At 37.1% G+C, this 22,640-nt stretch overlaps 1 protein-coding gene across 1 annotated transcript in view; it reads right to left on the bottom strand.

Moving 5' to 3' along the window:
• Positions 1-683: 683 nt before the first annotated feature.
• RSF1 (remodeling and spacing factor 1) overlaps positions 684-22,640 on the bottom strand; it is a 166,094-nt gene continuing 144,137 nt past the window's right edge. The window contains exons 12-16 of the mRNA XM_012469593.2: positions 18,869-18,936; positions 17,261-17,468; positions 15,543-15,763; positions 12,720-12,908; positions 684-8,158 (exon numbers count right to left, since the gene is read on the bottom strand). Coding sequence (XP_012325016.2) covers positions 7,590-8,158; positions 12,720-12,908; positions 15,543-15,763; positions 17,261-17,468; positions 18,869-18,936 — 1,255 coding nt within the window. The 3' untranslated portion in view covers positions 684-7,589. The remainder of the gene's footprint in view (positions 8,159-12,719; positions 12,909-15,542; positions 15,764-17,260; positions 17,469-18,868; positions 18,937-22,640) is intronic.

A 22,640-nucleotide genomic window follows, 5' to 3' on the forward strand; every position in this document is an offset into this window, starting at 1 on the left:
TGCTAGCACAGACCAGCTTTCACTCCATTAAGTGAAATTCTTCAAAAGTTCTTTACCTAGTTAATATTTTCAATCAGAACCACAAATACTCTGCTAATTTGTTGGTAAAAAAGCAAGTTCAGTGTGAATTTTACTGTATTTCAAGAGTAAATAAAAACTGTCAAATCATTTGTAGTTGAGAAGCATACTCAGGGTTGGAAGTACCCGTTAATCACCTGATCTAATGCATTTTTAAATGTGTGGATCAATGTGTGGATGTTTGGACTATCAAACATCCCCTATTACTAATAATTGACTTCCAAGCTTGTTTATTATTAGAGAACTAAGTTTCTTCCACAGAATGAATGGAAAATTTTTGCCCTGTGGCTTCTGCCCTCTGGTCTAGTTCTGTGCTCCTATGGGACAACACAGAACAAGTCCACAGCCTCTTTAATGTGGACTCGTTAACTCTCCAGAGGCTAAAGATAGAAATCAATAATGGTTTTCTAATATCTATATTTGTCTAGTTGGCAGATAGCTTTACAAATTATTTTGGGGAAATTGATGCACTTGCAAATTTACTTTCTGGACAGTGGGAGTACAATTTATCTAGGCCTAGGTGATACATTTTGACCATCATGAACTGTTACAATTTGTTCCATGTGCCACAAAATTTAAAAAAAACTAAGTTTGCAAACACATCATGCTAAATAATTCAAATTTAAATTTTTATTATGACAATTGACATATTAAGTGAAATAAATGACAGAAGTATTATAATAAAACATTTTGAAAGAAAAAGTTACACGATTAGGCCAATAGCTATAAAATGGCTTTAGGCCTGGCTTATAACACCAAGAGTTCTGATCAGACTGTAGTGAGACACTGAACATTTCATTAACAAAAATATTGGCACCAGCCACAACATATTTTGGTTGTCACTTACAAGGGATATTGTATTTAAACAACTATGCACTGCAATTCTAACAAACTAGGTGTTCATACACTGAAGTTAACCCCTGAAGCTTTACGCTACCAAGAATTCTCATACTTCTTATGCACAATTTACTTTGTGTTATCAGAATTACATTTCCAGTTTTCTGATCTTCCCTGCCCCCCCGCCCCCACAAACATGCAGTACCTTATGTGACAGAGAGCACTCCAGCTTCCATTTGACTAACAGCACGGTCCTGATTACCTCAAGAGTTAGTTTTATGCTAACCTTGGAGCTTCTGCTTTAAATCTCATCTCCTAGAAACCAAATAAAGCATTCTGAGAACTTATTCCAGGAATGTTTTTTTTTTTAATGCATAGGAAAATAAAGCATTTCATATAAGCATGTTGGAAAATTCAAGAGGCATTCTGATCAAACAGTTCCTGATTTCCAGCTATTACTTTAAATCAAAACAAAATTCTAAAATATACCACTTACAAATTCTTATCTGAAATTTGTATTCTTCACATGGAAACTCATGATCCCCAGGCTTCCCTTCTGAATGAGGATAGCAAAAAACTGATGCTGGCAACACATGAATATAGCTTTGATAGAAATTATGAAACACTTAGATGAATTTAATTCAAGAATACACTTATATTATAAAGGTGATAAATTAATGGCAAAATTATCAGACGGGAAAGGTACTGGCATTTAAACAAAGCTGTCAACATACCATGGTAACATGTGCCATGTAAAAGACTGCTAGAATCAGAAGTCCTACAAGATTTCAAAATACCTATCAAGTAAGGAGGGTACTGAAATTTGAATTTGACTTCCCTTGCTGCCACACTTTAGCAGACAACTATTCCTATGGAATTAAACCCACTGAATAACCGGATAGAGCAATTCTAGTTTTTTCCTTATTTTATATGAATAGATTAAAATCAAGCCCTGTTCCAACCCCATCTTAGTATAGGACATGCTCTTTCAAAGTGTACACAAAACTTCATGGCAGGTTTGGGCAAACTACAACAGATACCATCATCAAGAAGCTACTTTGAAAGAGGAATAAAACACCAAACTAACATTGAGAATACCCTAGTTAGGCATCACAAAAATCATGCACTATTAAGAATATGCTGTTAAATTTGGGGGATTGTAGCTGTTCTGATCCTGAAAATCCATTTACTAAGATAAAGTAGATCTGTGTGTATATATGTACGTATGTGCATGTGTATGTTTGTGTGTGTGTGAAATTTTCATGCAGTGACCTTAAAGCTTTGGAGTCAGGGCTTGTTAGTCTAATTTCAAGGCTTGCATAGCGGTTGACATGCACCAATTCTGCTAAAGGGCAGGAGAATGAAAAAGACATGGCACAAATTTTTAAACAATTTTAGGTTTAATTACATAATGCACGTGTAGATGATCTAGCATAAACACAATTGTAAAAAATCTACATCCTATTTTAGGGTATTTTCCCACCTCCCATCCCTTAAAAGCTGTACAGTTATTAAAAAAAAAAAAAAAAAAAAGGTGACTCAAGCAAAATAAACTTTTCTTTTTGCAACATACAAAATAAGTTAAATGATTCAGAAGATTTTGAGCCATGAAGTTCCCAAAAACTGTGTTCTGGCTGTTCATAAGCATGATGTGCAAGCTGCTGGTCTATGACCAGAACTCAATAAATACAGATCAAACAGAATCCCAAAACACTTACATTAGATTTCTTTAGAAACTGATGAAAGTCAAGAAAATATATAGTTAAGATTAACAATTCCATTCTCAACTTACATCATCCAGTGGCAAAAAGCACAAGGCAAGTATTCAGTCCTTAGCACACTTTCTAGCTTGTACCGGCTTGGGAAAAAAAAAATAAATTCTTTTAAAAATGTTTTTTCTCATTCTAAATATCCAAGAAGTTTAATAAATTTCTACTCATCTATTGTTATGCCCTCTCATATAGCTTATGTATAGGATAGTCATATTTTAAAGTTATTAAAATAAAAACAACATCTTAACTGAAACCACTATAATGTGCCAGAACTGGGCTTAGTGAATTTTCCAAAGTGGTATAAATACAAAATGAAAAAAAAAATTGTGCTCACATGTCCAAAAGGAGGAAAAAAATTCCACAAATGGGATCCTATTCTAATCAACTTCCAGGAGGATTTGCATGAATACAAAAAGTGGTGAGTGTATAAAGCGGTTACATACTAAGCTCACTATATTTTGGCTTATGACTGCTTGCTTACTTGGAATTACTCTCTTCAAGTCTTACTTAGCAATTCTTGGCACTCAAAAGATGTTAAAAGATAATTTAAGTTGGAGCAAAATATTTTGAAAACAAATTAAGTGAACACATAGCAACTCAGTTTAAATACATTGATAGCAAAAGACTTTGACCTTCAGGATTGGTATAAAAACAACACAAAAAATCAGTTAGCTCACCACTGCCAAGGTAGGTTTACAGGTACACACTTTGAGAAAGGTAGATAAAATAGGAATGGATTTTAATCCAAGAAGATTCAATAATGGATCATTAAGCAGAAGAGGACTAGGTATATTACAGCAGATGCGCAGTACTGGCATTCTCTGCTTCTTGGAGAACCAGGAATATATTTTGAGAAATGTCAAACATCAGGAGAAACTATTCTCTAGATTTTCTGTAATTAAATGATGTTCATAATATTTGTATCAGTTGCAATGCAGCCATCTTATTTCAGTAGTTTATGATGGATTAATTTTATTTCTTCTGATACTTATCTGAAGTGCGTGTGCACACACACATATACACATGTACCATTTAAATCTGGGTCTCTGAGTCGTTGTTCTATAGCTGTGAGGCATCACCTTGAATAATGGATCTGTTCCACTGTGTTGGTGAAGAGTGGAGCTCGTAACTTTTTCTGAATATTAAACTTGTAGATTCATTAGGTTCTTTACAGTTGTGTGGTGGAACAAACTATCAAATGGTTAACATCTCTCATGACCACAAACGAGCTAAAAAAGCATTCCTTGTGACAAAGGACATTGCATCAATCCCACTTAAAAACAGGTAACATTTCCTCATCATTTTGATGGTTAACTTATACAAGTAAATGTCCATATTTTTCTTAATATATGTAATTTGCTCAAATGTATATTATGGGATAGGTTTCATCAACCAAAAAGTAAAAACAGTATGTGTAATACCCTTTTAAAATTAATTTGTTTAAAAATTATTTTTCAAAAGCTTCATTAGTTTTCAAAGTTTTTGGTTCTTTGGCAGATCACTTTTATATACATTACCAGTAGACACAAATTTATTCTAAATGAAACTCCCCTTTGTCCTCTGAATCTGTAACCTTGACCAATTGAAAAAAGGATGTTGAGGAAATACAACTTAATGTACATTCTTGAAAATCTCTCCATCATTTTGCAGTAATGTGCCAATAATGGGAAATGTTACACTAAACACTATTTCATCAGCACTGATGTACAAAACCAAAATGCTTTTCGGTCTGAGTCCTTTTCACATGTATTTCGGTTCAAAGCTTCTGCTTTGTGAAAAACTGACTAGTTTTCAAACCTTTACAGAAATCACAAACTAAATATACTGAATATTAATCTACATCTCCCCTTAATGTATTTGCTTTAGAGTTTGACAATGGGAGTCCAACTTGTATTTCAAAAAAGGGGGTTTAAATTATTAAAGGGCTCTACTATATAGCAGCTATTGTGTATCTAAATCCATGGTTAGTGCTCTAACGAAGATCCAAGACTGTCTAAACTCTAGATCAATTACTGCTTTCCTATGCTTTCTGCAGTTCCTAGTGACTGTATTGTCTTTGTATAAAGAACATTTTGTTCTCTAATTTTTTTTTTAAACTTCTTCAGAGTACCTTCTGAGTGTACTTCAGTGAACACAAACTCTTTTGAGGGACTGAATCCGAACTCCAAGCAGGAGAACTGTTTTTGAATTGTTCAAAGTTTAATCACCAATAATCAGTTAATCTGCATAATTTGTATTTATCAACCACTTGGATTACCTATAGCTAATTGATTTAATCAAACTATAAGGTGAGAAGGCGTACATTCAGTATCAAGTTAACAAATACTTATTCAAGTTTGGTAAATATCAGGCAGCACAAGTGGTCTCCAAACCCATGTCAGTGGGACATTTGATAAATGGAATACTGTCTTTGCGATGGTAAAAATTACCTTAGACTTTCTATAGCAGGGTAGGAAGAATGCCTTATTTCACATTATGCATCCTGTTGAAATTAATTATCTACCCATTTAATACTACTTCTGATCACTTGGCTTAAGTGAGGAATAGAACTAATAGGTGGAAAAAGGAGCTGGTGTGTCCAGAGGTAGAGACAGGGCACACAGGAGAGTTTCTACACAATAGTGGCTTTACCCAGTGCAGGATTAAAACGGTAGAGTGAGTCTAGGTGGCAGGAAAGGCCACCTGTACATTTAAACCACTTACCTTGCACTAGTAGAAATCTTTCTATTGCTTGCCTGTTTTAGATAGTTTAAAAGGTTCTTAGCAGACTTGCAAATAAATAAAACAAACCTAGCTGGAAAGGCAACTGTAAGTGAATGCAGCTCCTTCCACAGCCCTGCTTTACTGTCTGTGAATGTAAGCCCTTCCCTCCCTTCCAGTGGAATACTGTCTCAAAATAAAATTCACAATTTACTTGGAACCACATGCTATTGGTGCATCCTATTTTTAGGCTGCTTTCATTATTTTATTTTTTTACAGATACATACACATTGCTAGAATCAAAGCAAAAATATTAATGGGCAGGTACTACAGAACTAAAGTGAAACAAAACAACCAACAACTGAAAAACAATAGCTATAAACTTTCAAGGCCAACAGATAAGATTTAAGGGCAATACCTGTTGAAGAAGGAAAAGAAGGAGTATAAAGTTCCTAGAGAGGTATTTATAATGCAAATCTAATGCCAGCTTTTTAGTAATAAAAAAGAGAAGTGCTTTACTATATACACTGACTAGCACATAATACTTAATTTGGAAAGAAAAATTAATGACGTTCCTTGGGCCAGCAGCAGATATGGCGTGTCCATTGCCGGCAACAGACACAACACTGAAACAGAAAAACCCAAATCCCAGGGCAAAAGTATTCACAGAAATAATGGTTGAAGGTTTCAGAATTTAACAGGCTAGGTTTAATCACAAGTGCTACACTCTGTACAATGTTATGGCTCTGCCTGAAATTTTACAGCTATGACAGAAACTAAATAAGACAAAGTTCATATTTTAGTGTCAATTACATGTTAGGTATTTAGTTAGTTACAAACCCCTTTTTCCTGAAACAAAGGGCTTATCTTTCTTTAAAGTGTTGAGATGTTTGAAATGGATGTCATGCCTATTAATTACATTGGCAGTTCTCATTCAACTCTATGTTGGCTGTATGACTATTAATGAATTTTAATAGAAGTCTAATGGCCAAAGGCCAAAACTACATTCAAACTCTGCTAATATATCCAGGCAGATAGGAAATTCACACACACACACACACACACACACACACACACACACACACACACACACGCGCTAAACTCAAACTAAAAACCTCCCAAAGGAACTGCTTTGTTTGTAGACTTCAATTTGAAGTAGATACTAAGGGCAAGAACAGACCAGTTAAAATTCACCTGAAAATCTCTTCCCAGTCTTCAAATGTGCTAAAATATCACTGTCAGCTTAGCATCTCTTCATGTATGTTATATATAGATGTATTTTTTTCAAAATGATCAGATATTTAAACATCAAGTGGCCGAAGACAATAGTTACACTATTGGCAAAGTTTACAGTCCACTCAGGCCTAAGACCACATTCATTTCACTAATAACTCTCCATCAGACACAATATATTTGAGGCCACCTTATTACCACTGCATAAAAGTATTTTAAAAAAACTTGTTGTTAGCACAGTCTGGATGGCAAAGCTTCATTATACATTTTACTATACAAATGCTTTTCAGATGATTTTATTTTTTTTAAACAAACTCTGTTATAACAGAAATTTAGGTTAATTATGATGGTACTTTCACCGTCTCTTCTTTATTAAGTGTGGTTATCTCCAATAGTAAACAAGTTGATTTCACAAAGGCTGTTACTAAATGACTTATGTATGATGTTATCTACAATTCTCAAACTGTAACAGTACAGACCTGAACTTTTAAATTGTCTGTTAATCATCATCTATGCCATGAATGTTTAAATAGAATATATATTTAATACGAAAAAGCTAATGCACAAGTGCTTTCTCCCACCCCTAAATTCTGTTTTGGGTCCTCACAGATTTGGAATGCATTCTCATCCACCCTTTTTCACAAAGTCAGGAGAGCTCAGGAAATATAAAGTCAAAAATATACAAATCTTTGTTGTTATTATAATAAGATTTTTTTCCATGAATGAAATTACCAAGGACCATGAACCTGGAAAAAGAAAATCAAAAGGAATTTACAGCAATTATTTATCTTCAAAGTTCAAAACTGGTCACTTCACAGAAAGACTTCAGGATTTGTTGAAATTTTTCTTCTAAAAAGTCATTCTGTAGTGGAGTTTTCTAGGAAAAATTAAACAGCTTTTAATAACTGGCCCGCTGGTGTGAGAGCTACCGTGGAATAAATTAGCACAAAAATGGAAAAAAAAAACGTCTTATAACTGTTCACTGTTACAGACATAATCAACAAGGTCAGTCACTCTCAAAAGCTCATCTTCCTCCTCTTCTGGTGCTCCTGCCTCCTGCCCACCACTTGTCCCATTGGAGGCTAGGCTTGCACTGGCTGTGCTGTTGTCCTTGGGGGTCTGAGACTTCTCAGTAGGCTTGCCAATCAAGTTCTCAATGGCTTTGCCAGGGCTCTGTCCATTGGTTGAAGGTAAGTCCACTAAGCTATAGTCCAATGGGCTCCCCACTTTGCCCACATTTTCAAAGTCTTCTTCCTCATCACTTTCTATCCGGTAGGGCTTCTTGGTGCTCTCTTGTTCTGAGGGCAGGACCCTGGGCTGGCTGCCATGGGCAGGTTGATTTGCATCTCCATGAGCATTGTCACAACTCTCCTCATCCGTCTCAATACGGTGTAGCCGTTTTCGGGATGGTTTGCCTTCCTCTTCCTCCTCCCCATCTGCTTCTGAATATTCATCTGTGCTTCGGCCCCGCTTTCGAAATGACTGCTTTGATTCTTTAGCTAGCTCATCATCTTCAGAGTTCTTGGATAAATAGCTCTCTAGAATAAACAGCACATTTAAGCCATTGGCACAGTTAACCACAAACAAATTTAATTCTCCTTTTCCTCCCCATATTCACCCCATGTCCTGCTTTCAGAATTCCTTATATGTAAATATTTCCTTTCAATAATTAGGCTGATTTCTCTTTTCTCAGTCCCATAATAATGCCCAATATGATTCATGGTAATACTTTATTTATGATTAGGCAACATTTTCTTTTCCTTTTTATTTTTTGAGACGGAGTCTCACTTTGTCTCCCAGGCTAGAGTACAGTGGTGCAATTGCGGCTCACTTCAACCTCTGCCTCCTGGGTTCAAGCAATTCTCCTGCCTCAGCCTCCCCGTAGCTGGGATTACAGGCGTGTATGCCACCATGCCCAGATAATTTCTTTGTGTTTTTAGTAGAGATGGGGTTTCACCATGTTGGCTAGGCTGGTCTTGAACTCCTGGCCTTAAGTGATATGCCCACCTTGGCCTCCCAAAGTTCTGTTATTATAGGCCTGAGCCACTGCACCTGGTCAACAGCAGATTTCTTGGGGAAGAGGTCTGATAATGCTTGAATTAAATGAAGGTAGGTTATTTACAAACTAAGAAACTCCTTCCCACTAGTACACAAATTAGGTTATCGTGTCAACATGCTGGTAAGGAAAGACTCAAACTGTGCACCCAACTCTACATCTGAAACAATGTGCCACCTCTCATCTTAGTTACCAGATACCCTTGGTAGTCTTAATTGTCTTCTCTTCATTATCTATACAGTTGGGCCTCCCCATCCATGAATTTAACCAACTGCAGATAGAAAATATTCAGAAAAAAAAATAGATGGTAGTGTCTAAACTGAACTTTTTTTACACAGACTTTTTTCTTGTCATTCACTTAATAATACAATAATACAGTATTAACAATTAAATAGCATTTACATTGTATCAGGTATTTTAAATATTCTAGAGATGATTTCAAGTATATGGAGGATATGGGTAGGTAATATGCAAATATGACCCCATTATATATGAGGGACTTGTACATACAAGGATTTTGGTATATGTGGATATCCTGAAACCAATCTCCCATGGATACTGGGAAAAGACTCTACTTCCATTTAAGAAAAGTTCACCTAGTCTCACAACTTGGCATGCCATCTGTGTGCTGACGGCTCTCACATTTATTCTAGGGAACCACTGCATTCCAGACTAATGTAGCAAACTGCCTACTCAACATCTAGACTTGGGTATCTCTAAACAGGCATCTTAAATGATATGTCCAAACCTGAGCCCTTAAACTTTCTCCTTAAACCTGCAGCACTGTGGTCTCTACCATCTTAGTTTTTGGCAATTGTTCCTCCAGTAGCTTAGTCATCCTTGATTCTTTTCTTTCTTTCATCCAACCCAACAGTAAATCCTTTGGGTCTCACTTTTAAAACATATACATAATGTGACTGCTTTCACTCCTTTACTGCTACTGATCTAGTTCCACCCTCCATCATCCCTCACCTGGACTACTACAGTAACTTCCCAATGGGTCTTCTAGCTTCTGCCCTGGTCCCCTTCAATCTATTCATAACACAACAACCACAGCAAATTAAAACCTATGTCAGATCATATTACTCCTTTGCTTAAAATGTGGGATGGTTTGCTTTCCTCTTTCTCCTCCCTCCTCATCTGCTTCTGAATACTCATCTGTGCTTTGGTCCAAATGTTTCTTACCTCACGCAAAATAAAAATCCAAAGTCTATACATTGCCCTACTCTGTGTTATTTAATATGATAAACACTAGTCACATATGGTTATTTTAAAATTTAAATTAGTTAAAATTAAATAAAAATAAAAATCCAGTTCCATGGTCACACTAGCCACGTTTAAAGTGCTCAACAGCCATATGAGGCTAGTGGCTACTGTAATGATCAGCATAGTGCAGAAAGTTCAACGGTACAGCACTATTTACCATCAGAGGTTGGCACATTTTTTATGTAAGAGGCAGGCCTTACCGTCTCAGTCACAACTACTCAACTTTTTGAGAAAGCAGGCAACAGACAGTATGTAAACAAATGGGCATGGTAGTCTTCCAATAAAAACTGCATTAGCGGGCTGGCTGCAGTGGCTTATACCTATAATCCTAACACTGTGGGAGGCCAAGGTTGGGGGGATCACTTCAGGCCAGGAGTTTAATGCCAGCCAGGACGACACTGCAAGATCTCATCTCTATAAAAAAATTTAAAAATTAGCATGGTGTGGTGGCTTATGCCACTTCTAGTCACTTGGGAGACTGAGGTGGGTGAACTGCTTGAGCCTAGCAGATTTGGAGGCTGTAGTGAGCTGATTGTGCCACTGCACTCCAGCCAGGATGAGACCCTGTCTCAAAAACAAAAATAGTAACCTTGCTTTGCAAAAGGTTTATTTATACAGGCAGGTGGGCTGTTGTTGCTGACTGGTCCCCACTGACCTATTTGCTTCATCTTATTATGCTTGCCCTCACACACTCTGCTCCAACAACCCTGCACTCCTTTCTGTTTGCTCAACATGACAAGCACACAAATACCTCAAGGCCCTCACATTTATTGTTCCATCTGTCTATATCATTCTTCTTTTAGATAACTGCATGACTCACACACAATATTTCTTTCACGTCTTCACTCAAATGTTGTCTTCTTAATGAGGATTTTCTTAGGATACTATCTGAACTTCAACTACTTTCCCAACCCCCTTTTCTCCTTTATTTTTTTCCACAGCACTCATCTCTAATATATCATATATTCTATTTATCTATCTTGTTTATTGTCACTCTCTCTCCAACTAAAATAAGAGTTTCCTAAGAGCTATTTTGTTTGTTGTTATATTCCCATGCTTGGAATAGGGCCTAGTTTAATAAATATTCATATTTAATGGTTGAACTAATGAATTTATGTTTGTCTCTGTGAAACAAGAAGGTAAGTACACATTCAAAAAAGATGTTCACCTCCTTTCTTTAGCATCCCACATCCATACATTTTTTTTCCCTTTCTCTTTTGTCTTGGGCTCAAACGTAAATTCACGTTTAATCTATGAATGTAAACAATCTTCAAAACAGGCCATAAAGCTGGGGGCTGGGGTTCACGCCTGTAATCCCAGCAGTTTGGGAGGCTGAGGCGGGCAGATCACCTGAGGTCAGGAGTTCAAGACTGGCCTGGCCAACATAGTGAAAACCCTGTCTCTACTAAAAATACAAAAATTAGCTGGGTGTGGCAGTGCACACCCAAAATCCTAGCAATCGGGAGGCCAAGGCAGTAGAATCATTTGAACCTGGGAGGTGAAGTTTGCAGTGAGCCAAGATCACACCACTGCACTCCAGCCTGGATGACAGAGAGAGTGTCTCAAAAACAAAAAACAAAAAACCAGGCTGTAAACAATGATGAATTACACATATTAAACAAATAGGTTGGAAGGTGAGAGTTGGGGTCATTTAAAAGGAACTTAGGAAGAGCTCTAGAATAACTACAAAGAATAAATGAAGGCTAGGAGCGGTGTCATGTGCCTACAGTCCCAGCTACCGGGGAGGCTGGGGTGGAAGGATCACAGTATTGCCCTATAATCATGCCTGTTAATAGCCATTGCACTCCAGTGTGGGCAACAGAGAGACCCCTCTCTAAAAAAATTAAATTAAAGGCTGGGCACGGTGGCTCACACCTGTAATCCCAGCACTTTGGGAGGCCAAGGCAGGTGGATCACTTGAGGCCAGGAGTTCGAGACTAGCCTGGCCAACATGGTGAAACCCTGTCTCTTAAAAAAAAAAAAAATTAAATTAAAAAAAAAATGGATGTCAGAATTCATATTTTAGAGCATGCCTCGTATTACTGGTAGGGGGCACAGCTATAGCTATTAAGAAGTAAAAGTTACCAACTGAAATCATAGTCAAGGTGGAAAGAGACAGTAGGCACTTTGATTTGAAACCCTTCAGCTACTGAGGACGTAAGAGGTTATTTCAAAATGAGGGCCATGAATAAGGGAGTAAAAAAAAAAAAGTAGAGTAAATCTTGATTAGATCACAATTTCCCAAGACTCTTCTAGTTTCAATGAAAATTTTAATTACAATGGAGATCTTAAAAATTAGCCTCTTATTGAGTATCATTTATTTAAACTATAGCAGACACAAAATTATGGGTTTTATCTCAAAGATACTACTGGTTATATGTTTTTGGTTTTTTTTTTTGAGACACAGTCTTGCTCTGTAACCCAGATGGAGTGCAGTGGTGCAATCTTGGCTCACTGTAATATCTGCCTCTCAGGTTGAAGCAATACTACTGCCTCAACCTCCTGAGTTGCTAAGATTACAGGTGCATACCGCCACACTGGCTAATTTTTTTATTTTTAGCAGAGACAAGGACTCACCATGTTGGCCAGGCTGGTCTTGAACTCCTGGCCTCAAGTGATCTGCCCACCTTGGCCTCCCAAACTGCTGCGATTACAGGCACGAGCCACTGTGCCTGGCCTGATTTTAAAGAATGGTATAGAATCACAATCCTGAGTTCACATTATAATGTCTACTTTGCCCTGTCCAAACTTCTATACATAGGAGACCTATGCCTTACCTTCACTATCTGAGCTGGAAAGTCTTCGTTTGTGGACTCGCCTTATTTCTTTACCACGTCGCAGACTCTTCTGGGAACCGTCACTTTCTGAGTCTTCTTTGTAGTTAATTTGTCTTTTCTGATTTCTCCTTGACCGCCTTCGCCGAGTTTCTACAATATCATCACTAAAATCATCACTGAAGTCACTTTCTATTTAAAGAAAAGGAAAAAAAAAGTATAAAATTTATATCTATTAAGTAAAAATGTAGCTTAGGTTATAAAAATGAAAAGCTACTAAGCAGAGTTTAGTCATAAATATTTTTAAGTGAACAATAACTTTTATAAGTCTCATTTTATTTTATTTGAGAGTGTCTCACTGTCACACAGGCTGGAGTGCAGTGGCATGAATGGGGCTCACTACAGCCTCAACCTCCTGGGCTCAAAAGATTCTCTGGCCTCAGCCACCCCAGTAGTTACACAGGTAGGATCACAGGCACACACTACCATGTCTGGCTACCTCTCAAAGTACTGAGATTACAACATGCCTGGTCTTTAAGTCTCACTTTAAAAAAAAAAAAAAAGAATAAGTCAATCTGTGGGATTTTTTTAAATGCCAAACCTCATAATGTATAAGTGGTGAAACCTCAAGATTAGAAAATATTTATTCTTTTTTGTTTGTTTTTGAGACAGAATCTCACTATGTCGCCCAGGCTGGAGTGCAGTGGTGTAATCTTGGCTCACTGCAACCTCCACCTCCCAGGTTCAAGTGATTCTCCTGAACTAGCCTCCTGAGTAGCTGGGACTACAAGTGTGTGCCATCACGCCCAGCTAATTTTTGTGTTTTTAGTAAAGATGGGGTTTTGCCATGTTGGCCAGGCTGGTCTCGAACTCCTGGCCTCAAGTGATCTACCTGTCTCGCTTCTCAAAGTGTTGGGATTACAGGCGTAAGCCACCACACCCGACCTAAATATTTCACACTTTTTAGCAACAGTCCTTACTGCATTTGACCTACAGCTACCTGGTCAGGTGCACAGCTGCCATGACTGCTCTTCTTGGTAGACAGTTACCACAAATCCACCTCCTGATAATCTTCTATTTTAACTGTGGCTACAGTCTTAATGTATTACAGAAGTTAAGCCCTCTAACCAAAGAAAACTCATGGACCTGTTCCACATAAATACAGAAGTAGAGTTGTACTTTTGACTTTTCTCCATGTAGAATACAAATCTGCTAAATAAAGCACACACAGAGCTAGTTAAACTCACAAAGCACTACTAAATGGCATTGTTCTTATCATCTCTGATCAATAAACCAGAGTGAGGCTGTGGCATTATGTCACAGCTGTTCTTCAGAATGTTAAATTCCACCGAAGTACCACATTCAAGCTTGTTACTCTTTTATGGATTTCATAGCTATCCAATAGATTGAAGTGGTTCTCATTGGCCAAATTTAGGACAAACGGAACCTAAACAATGATGGGAATGTATTATATCCACTGAATAGAGTAAGAATCCACAAGTATACATTGACATAAAGAAATAAATATATGGAGGAGAAGGGAAAGTTCTTCCTTACAGAACAACAATAAATAAATGTAACAGGAATGATGGAGTTAGAATTATCCATAGAAACTAAACCTAGTAGGTGAAATATATGGAACAGGATATTTACATAGTCTCGAATTCCCACGAATTACTTATTAATTATAAAGAGACTCAGAAGATGCAACATTCTCTGTGCTATTCCTGCAAAAAATGCATAATCTGAATTTAATCACAAGGAAACAAAAAATTCGAAATTGAGAAACATTTTACAAAACAACTAGTATGTACTCTTTAAAAATATCAAGATCAATGAGACAAAATTTGAGGAACATTCTAGATTAATTGAGACTAAAGACACATGAATAAATGCATAGACATGGAATGGATCCTGGGTTAGGAAAAGAAAAAAAGGATATAAAGAATAATGTGGAGATACTTGATAAAAATTTAAATGTGTACTATTGATTAGGTAATAGCATTGTATCAATGTTAAAATATCCGATTTTGCTAATTGCACTGTGGTTATGTAAGAAAATGTCCTTATTCTTAAGAAATAATCACTGATAGGCTACTCGTGGTGGCTCACGCCTGTAATCCCAGCACTCTGAGAGGCCGAGGTGGGCGGATTACAAGGTCAAGAGATCGAGACCATCCTGGCCAACATGGTAAAATCCCATATTTACCAAAAATAAAATAAAATAATCACTGATAAAGGGGCATGATATCACCACTTATTTAGATGGCTTAGGAAAAAAGATAAATAAAACCAAAAAAACCCCACAAAGATGGCCAGAGTCTGATACTCATATTTATGGTTCTTCTCCAATTAAGATGACACCTATCAATTTGCCAGTTGCATAAAGCATGCATTTCTTTTAGCAGGTGAGCCTCTCAGTAGGGATAAGCATACTCTATAATAACATCAACTACTGTTAATCTGTAAAAACTGCTCAATCACTGACTGTGGTCTAAATGAGAGTTAATTGATATTCTTTTCTCTCCAATAACTGGGCATCTGAGGGAAATGTTCTCAGTTTATTGAGAATGATTTCCAAGAAACTCTACGAAGATGAAAGTTTAGGTGTGGAAACATTTGACAACCAAAGTCATCATAATCCTACTAGGCATCTGATATGAAGTTAACGTATCAATTTGTATGTATTTTCCCAGATGTGCTGTCTATGAGAAAAATTTAGTCAGAAGTAAGTCTTAAGAATGGAATTTTATTTTAAGAACTCAACTCCAGAAGTCGTAAGAATTTGTTGAGCTGAGGTATGATATGGATACAGATTATTTTTACCAGAGTCTCTACTATTCTCCTCAGATTCCTCTTCTTCATCATCATCAGAATACTTTTTCTTTGGGGTCTTTCTTCGCAAACGCCTGCTCTGCCTCATTGGCCGAGAGGGGTGTCGCCTCAGTCTACGGCTACAAAAGTCAGTATCACTGTCATCATTAGATGGTGGATCTTCTTCACTTTCATCGGGGTTTTCATCAGATACAACAAACTCATCTTGAGATCTGCAAGAGAAACCAGATAAATTACAATGGTATTTAAAAGAGTGAACCCATTTTTGAGAGTTCCAAGTTCAAATTCTAGTGAGCCCAGTGAATCATTAAGTAACGTATCGTGCAACATATCTACATAATTGTATCAAATGCCCTATTTATAAAATGGAGAAATGTTTTGCCATCTATCCTGTTAGGAGAGGTTGTAAAGATGAATTTATGCTGATTTCTGTATTGCTTTGACCTCTTGAATCTACTTGTCTCTTCTGTTTCCTGGCCTGGCATTTGGCACCATCACCCATCCAGTAACTCAAACCAGAAACCTGGTATTTATCCTGATTTTCCTCTTTTCATTTCTCATATCTAATCAATTACTATTTTCGCTAGAATCTATCTCTTAAAAGACAATCTCTGAAACCTGATCTCTTCTGTTTTCAACTTTTCATACTCACCTAAACTACAAAAGCAACTCTGCAAATAGTTTCTCTAGTATCTAGTCTCATTTCCCCTCAATCTACCCTCCAAATGAATGCCAGGATGACTCTTTCTGAAGCATGAATCTCATATTAATCTAGTGTTTAAAACCCTTCACTAGTTTTGTATAATTTTCAGGATAAAGTCAAAACACTTATGCACGACAAATATAACACTCCCTAATCTGGTTCTTTTTATCTCTTGGCCGCATCTCCAGCAGGGCACTCTACTCTATCCTCTTATTCCTGCTATCCTGAGCCAACAGGAGTTTCCCAAATATTCCATGACATTTTGTGGCTTGCTGTCTTGGACATATGACTTCTATGCTTAGAATGCCTTCTTTCCTTATCCTGCTTTTAGTCTCACCCTTGTTGATTCCAAATATTCATTCTTCAAATTTCAGATCAAGCTTTACTTCTACTTTAAGGTTTACTCCTTGGATTAAACCTCCTTGGATTAGGCCAACTTTCCTCCATACTCTAATTTATCTTTCCCTGTATTTTAGTAGCAGTTAAGCAGGATGACTTTTGTTTGTGGTTTATATGCTTGTTTCCTCTTCTAATAATCTGAAAGGAGAAACTCTGCAGTACTGTTTCAATTCCAAACTCCACACAGTAGCCTTTCTTGATCTTCTATCTTGGATTACTTGTTCCAAGTCCAACTTCTACGAATCATGAGGATAATATCTAATTATTTATTTATTTCTCACATAGGACTGGGAACCCTTCATGGACCTGGTAGAAGGTGACACAGAGGTACAGAGAAGGCTCTCAACAAATGAAAGTTTAATTGTAGTTAGTAAAATTTGAATATAATTTTGAATGTTAAACAACCATAAACCTATTTTCTGTTTTAAACTTTTTTAAGGCCAAAATCAGTATTCTTGACTCTGCTTTAAATATCCTGAAAATAAACAGAACTTGTCTACGTAGATGAAGAAGAAAAGCCTAATCCCAGCATGGGCAAGCCTCACTGTTAGCCCCGCCCTGTTCCTGCTGGTATCTAGGGATTGGGGTCTAGTGGCAGACCACGCACCCATCACTGATCTTGAATTCATCCTCGCTCTCTTCTTCATCCAGGTTGCTATCACTGTCCAGATCGTTTAATCGCCGGCGTTTCTTCCTTCGAGCAGCAGCTGCCCTCTGGGGTCGTTTATTTTCTTTTCTTTCTTCATCTAAAATAGTAGAGATGTCTTTCCCACGATGACCTGTGATGGTGGAGATATCTTTTCCTCGGCCAACTCCTGAGTTTGGGGGAGGGGAGTTCGAGGAGAGAAAAATAGGTGTTTATTAAAAGCTTCCCTTTAATTTCTAGAGACAGTCCTTATTCATGCTTAGCAGCTCTTCATTTCTTTATTTTCTTCCTAAAAATATGCAGTTTTCTCATGACTTCAGCTACAGAGGTGTCATAGCTTTAGCATTCATTTATCCTACAGAATAGAAGTTTATTATGTAGAGAATCTCTTGTTTTTTAAATTTTTATATAATTCACATACCATAATATCACCCTCTTATAGTGTACAATTTAGAGGTTTTTAGTGTAGTCACAAAGTTGTGCAACCATCACCTCTAACACCAGAACATTTTCATCACCCGAAAAAGAAACCTCATACCTATGAGCAGTCACTCAAGAATCTCTTCTTGAAAGCTGTCTTTTGGACAAGGCTTTAGAAAGAGGCCAATAGAGTTTTTAAAAACTGTGTTTGCAGGACAGAAAAAGTGATCAATTCAGCAGCAATTATGTAAAAATAAGACATATACCTTTGGAAAAGCCTTAAACAACTTACTTATTTTATTTATTTTTATTTTTTTGAGATGGAGTCTCACTCTGTCACCCAGGCTGGAGTGCAGTAGTACCATTTTGGCTCACTGCAACCTCTGCCTCTGGGTTCAAGTGATTCTCCTGACTCAGCCTCCCAAACAGCTGGGATTACAGGCGCGTGCAACCACGCCTGGCAAATTTTTGTATTTTTAGTAGAGAAGGGGTTTCAACATGTTGGTCAGGCTGGTCTCAAACTCCTGACCTCGTTTGATCCACCCACCTTGGCCTCCCAAAGTTCTAGGATTACAGGCGTGAGCCACCACGCCCAGCTGCATACAACCTACTTATTAATCCTCTCCAGAGTTTTCATAATAACTAAGTAGAAACCAGAATGTTCCATATTGGAGCATTCGCTAATAGTGCTTTAATTAAATTACCTTCAAGTTCTTCTTTTTAAATGCCACTTATTAAAGACTATGAAATAAGGAAACCAATTTTTAATAGGTTAACTTAAATCTTGGTTTAAATTATTTTGGTTCTGATTATCCATAATTTTTGAGACTTTGTAGTCTCAAAGACAACAGAAAAGTTTCCTCAGTTTTCTATATGGAATCAGAAGTAAATTTTTTAACCTATGGAGGAACATCAATGTTTTATAACAGGTTGTAAAACAAAACTGCTTGAAAAGTAATGAGTAAGATCTGAATCTATACACTGACATGTGTCCACAAATTATTCTGCATCTGAGACAACTAACATCAGTACTAATCATGATACACACTGAAAAAGAAAATAAAAAAATATGCTCACTGCCCTAATTTGGGCACCTAAATGAACTTCTTGGCAGCATTCTATGAAGAAGAGAGAATGTCAAACACATACCTCCTCCATCGGCCTCTTTGATATCATCTTCAATAGCTTCATCAATTGCTTCATCAAACTCATCAAATCTAAAATACACACAATGATCACATTATAGCCTGTCCTGGCTCTTTATTTTTAAACATCACCTTTAGCAGATGTCTGTTACTGTCTGATTGTTTATGTCCCCTCAAAATCCACATGTTGAAATATTAAATCTCGAGGTGATGGTATCAGGAGGTGAGGTCTTTGGCACAGCCCTCATGTATAAAATATAAAAGAAGCCAGAGAGAGACCCTTTGTCCCTTCCACCATATGAGGCTGCAGTAAGAAGATGGCCATCTATGAAGGAGTAGGCCTTCACTAGGCATTGGATCTACCCTAAAGAGTCCCCTTATCCCTTCTACGATGTAAGAACACCCTAGAAGGTGCCATCTATGAACCAGAAAGCAGGTCCTCACCAGACACCATACTTGCCAGTGCCCTGACTTTGGACTTCCTAGCTTCTTGAACTAATGAGAAATACATTTGTTGATTACAGGCCTTTCCGTTTATGGTTACTTTATGAGAGCAACCAAATTGGACTGAGACAATGTCAGCAAAAATTTTTATAAAGGGCCAGATGGTAAATATTTTAGGCTTTTCAGACAATGCAGTCTCTGTTGACTTCACTCTGCTATTGTAGTGCAAAGCAGCTACAGACAATATGTATGTAAATGATACAGATGTGTTTCAATGAAACTTTATGAGCACTGAAATTTGAATTATAGGTAATTTCCACAGAATATTACTTTTCTTTTGTTTCTTTTTTTTTCAAGCATTTACAGAAACCACTTTGAGGTCACACTGTCTAAAAACTAGAAGTGAGCTGAATTTGGCCCACAGGGCATAATTTGCCAACTCCTAATTATACAGATCACATGGCAAAGTAAGTAAAACAAAATTACAGTTCCATAAATACTCTTAAGTCCTAATAATATGTCTGGGTGCAGTGGCTTACACTTGTAATCCCTGCATTTTGGGAGGCCAAGGCAGATCACTTGAGCCCAGAAGTTCAAGACCAGCCTGGGCAACATGGCAAAACCCTGTCTCTATTAAAAAATACAAAAAATGAGCTTGGTATGGTGGTGCGTGCCTGTAGTCCCACCTACTTGGGAGGCTGAGGCAAGAGGACTGCTTAAGCCCACGAGGCAGAAGATGCAGTGAGCTGAGATGGCACCATTGCACTCCAGCCTTGGGGGCTGAGGGAGACCCTGTCTCAAAAAAAGAAAAAAATGAAAGTCCCAATAATAAGGCTATATTATTACTGCTATTGAAATTTATATTATTACTGAAATTCATACACAAATGGTTAAAATTTTAGAACTAGGTGAAAGTGCTTCTTGAAGCTGTTAACCTTGACTTAAAGAAAAGGATCAAGACTAAAGGATTCCTAAGATTTCTTCACATATAAAACATCTTTTACTTCAAGGCTCAGTTAGCCAAAAGGATGAAATAACTTGTTTAAAACTATGCGAAAAATGGTAATTACTAGCCCTGTGTGGTTATTTGTATTTAAATTCATAAAAATTTAAAATTCTGTTCCTCACTAGACATAATTCAAGTATTTAATAGTCACATATGGCTACTGGTCACCACATCCAACATCAAAGAAACAGAACATTTCCATCACCAGAGTAAATTATATTAATGAGGGTGGGATTACAGGCACACAATGGATTAACAACATCAAAACTAAAAGCTAGGCCTGGGTGCAGTGGCTCAGAACTCTTGAGAGGTTGAGGCAGGAGTATAACTTGAGCCCAGGAGGTTAAGGCCAGTCTGGGCTATATGGTAAGACCCCGTATCTATAAAAATAAAAAATTAAAAAAATTAGGCGGGTGTGATGGTATGTGCCTGTAGTCCTAGCACTCTGGGAAGCTGAGGCAATAGGACTACTTATGCATATAAGTTTGAGACTGAAGTGAGCTGGGATCATGCCACTGCACTCCAGCCTGGGCGACAAAGTGAGACCCTGTCTCAAAAAAAGAAAAAAGACTAAAAGCTGGTGGCTGGGAGTGGCTGTATGTACCCATAGTCCCAACTACTTGGGAGGCTGAGGCAGAGAATGGCTTGAACCCAGGAGCTAGGAGTCTAGTCTAGGCAACATAGCAAGACTTCATCTCTAAAAACTAAATATCCTGCCTTCTGAATTAGAATATATAATTTCAAAGGACTCCCAAATTTCTGATGGAGAGCTCTTCTTCTACAATGTAACTTTTATTGGCTGCATAGTATCTCATCTCACAGATGTATCATATTTAGTTAAAGTAGTTTATTTCCAATTTTTCACAATTGTAATATTATGAGAGACATTCTTGAAGCTATAGGGTGTATTTTTCTTAAGTTCTCAGAAAGTAAAACATAGCACATCCATTTATTAGGGTAGAAGAGCAGATACAGATAAAGAAAGCCAAATGCCAGATGCAAAGTTAACTGAAAATGGCATTTGTCCCGAGAACAGGGTACAGCTGTAAGGTGGCATAACAACCTATTTTTTTGAGTGACTACTTTCTTATTGAGAAATTTGTTTGCTAAAATCAAATACTATCAGAAACTTCAGGCATATGAAACTCTTTCAGAAAGAATGAAACATCCCACTCTTGCTTGGATGAAGTCATCTTTAATGCAACTAAACAGCCTTGATTTAAATCTCAGATGCAGAGCTTCAGATAAAAGATTTCTGAACACAACACTCCATGTATCTATATTTCCTTGGTCTTGGCTGCCTCATATGTGATGGTGGATTAATAGAGATGATCCCTTTAAGCTCTATAATATACGAGTAAAATAGGAATTTGGGCTAAACTATGGGTTTCTTTTTTATATAAAATGTTTTGTGTAATACATTTATTTATACTCTACCTAGTTCCAAAATGACCGACATATTACAAAACAACTCAAATATGATGTGTATTTCATACATGCTTATGTGCAATTTCCTTCCTTCCTTTTTTTTCCTTCCCTCCCTTCTCTCTTCCCCTCCACCCCCGATTCTTTCTTTCAATAGAGAGAGAGTCGCTATGACATCCAGGATGGTTTTGAACTTCTGGGCTGAAATGATTCTCCTGCCACAGTCTCCCAAAGTACTGGGATTTCAAGTGTAAGCCACCATGCCCAGCCAATTTATGTGCAATTTCATCTGTGAGAAATACTAGATGAATGCAGAAAACTGCCCCTAGCTGAACTGAGCTGCACAGGAATCTACAAAACACACATACCTAAGACATCTACCAGTAATATTACTTCACTACGTGTTATAAACTATAGCATTTTGCATCTGATGTTATACTTTTCTGATTTCAGATAAACCTCCTTCTGCCACCACATCATAATTTACAAATTATAATTCTCTGCTTCCAGAGACAAACTCCAGCTCTTTTTTTCAGTATCAAATGCCATAGTTAATGTAGTATTTGTGTATGTCTTACTTACTTAACATATGACAAATGGTACTCCCATTATTTCCAATCTTTTCCAATGCATTGCTAATCAAGTTTTTAATGTATGTCTCTAACCCCATATTTTCTATAATCCCTATGGTTTTTACTGTATAATTTTACACAGCATGGTGATTTTTTAAAAATACATATTATGTTGCAGCAGAACTGACTTTATATTTGCACTTTCCATCTGTGAGTTTTGACTTCATACTTATAGAAGAATATTTTTTATTTTTCGAAGTTTATTTCTAAAGACTAGGATCGGCACTATTTCTATATATATGGGATTTTACCCTTACTGATTCTACCAT

Source organism: Aotus nancymaae, unplaced genomic scaffold, assembly GCF_030222135.1.
Source record: "Aotus nancymaae isolate 86718 unplaced genomic scaffold, 86718_ANA_hifiasm-v0.15.2.pri h1tg000059l, whole genome shotgun sequence".
In the NCBI taxonomy this organism is placed as follows: domain Eukaryota; kingdom Metazoa; phylum Chordata; class Mammalia; order Primates; family Aotidae; genus Aotus; species Aotus nancymaae.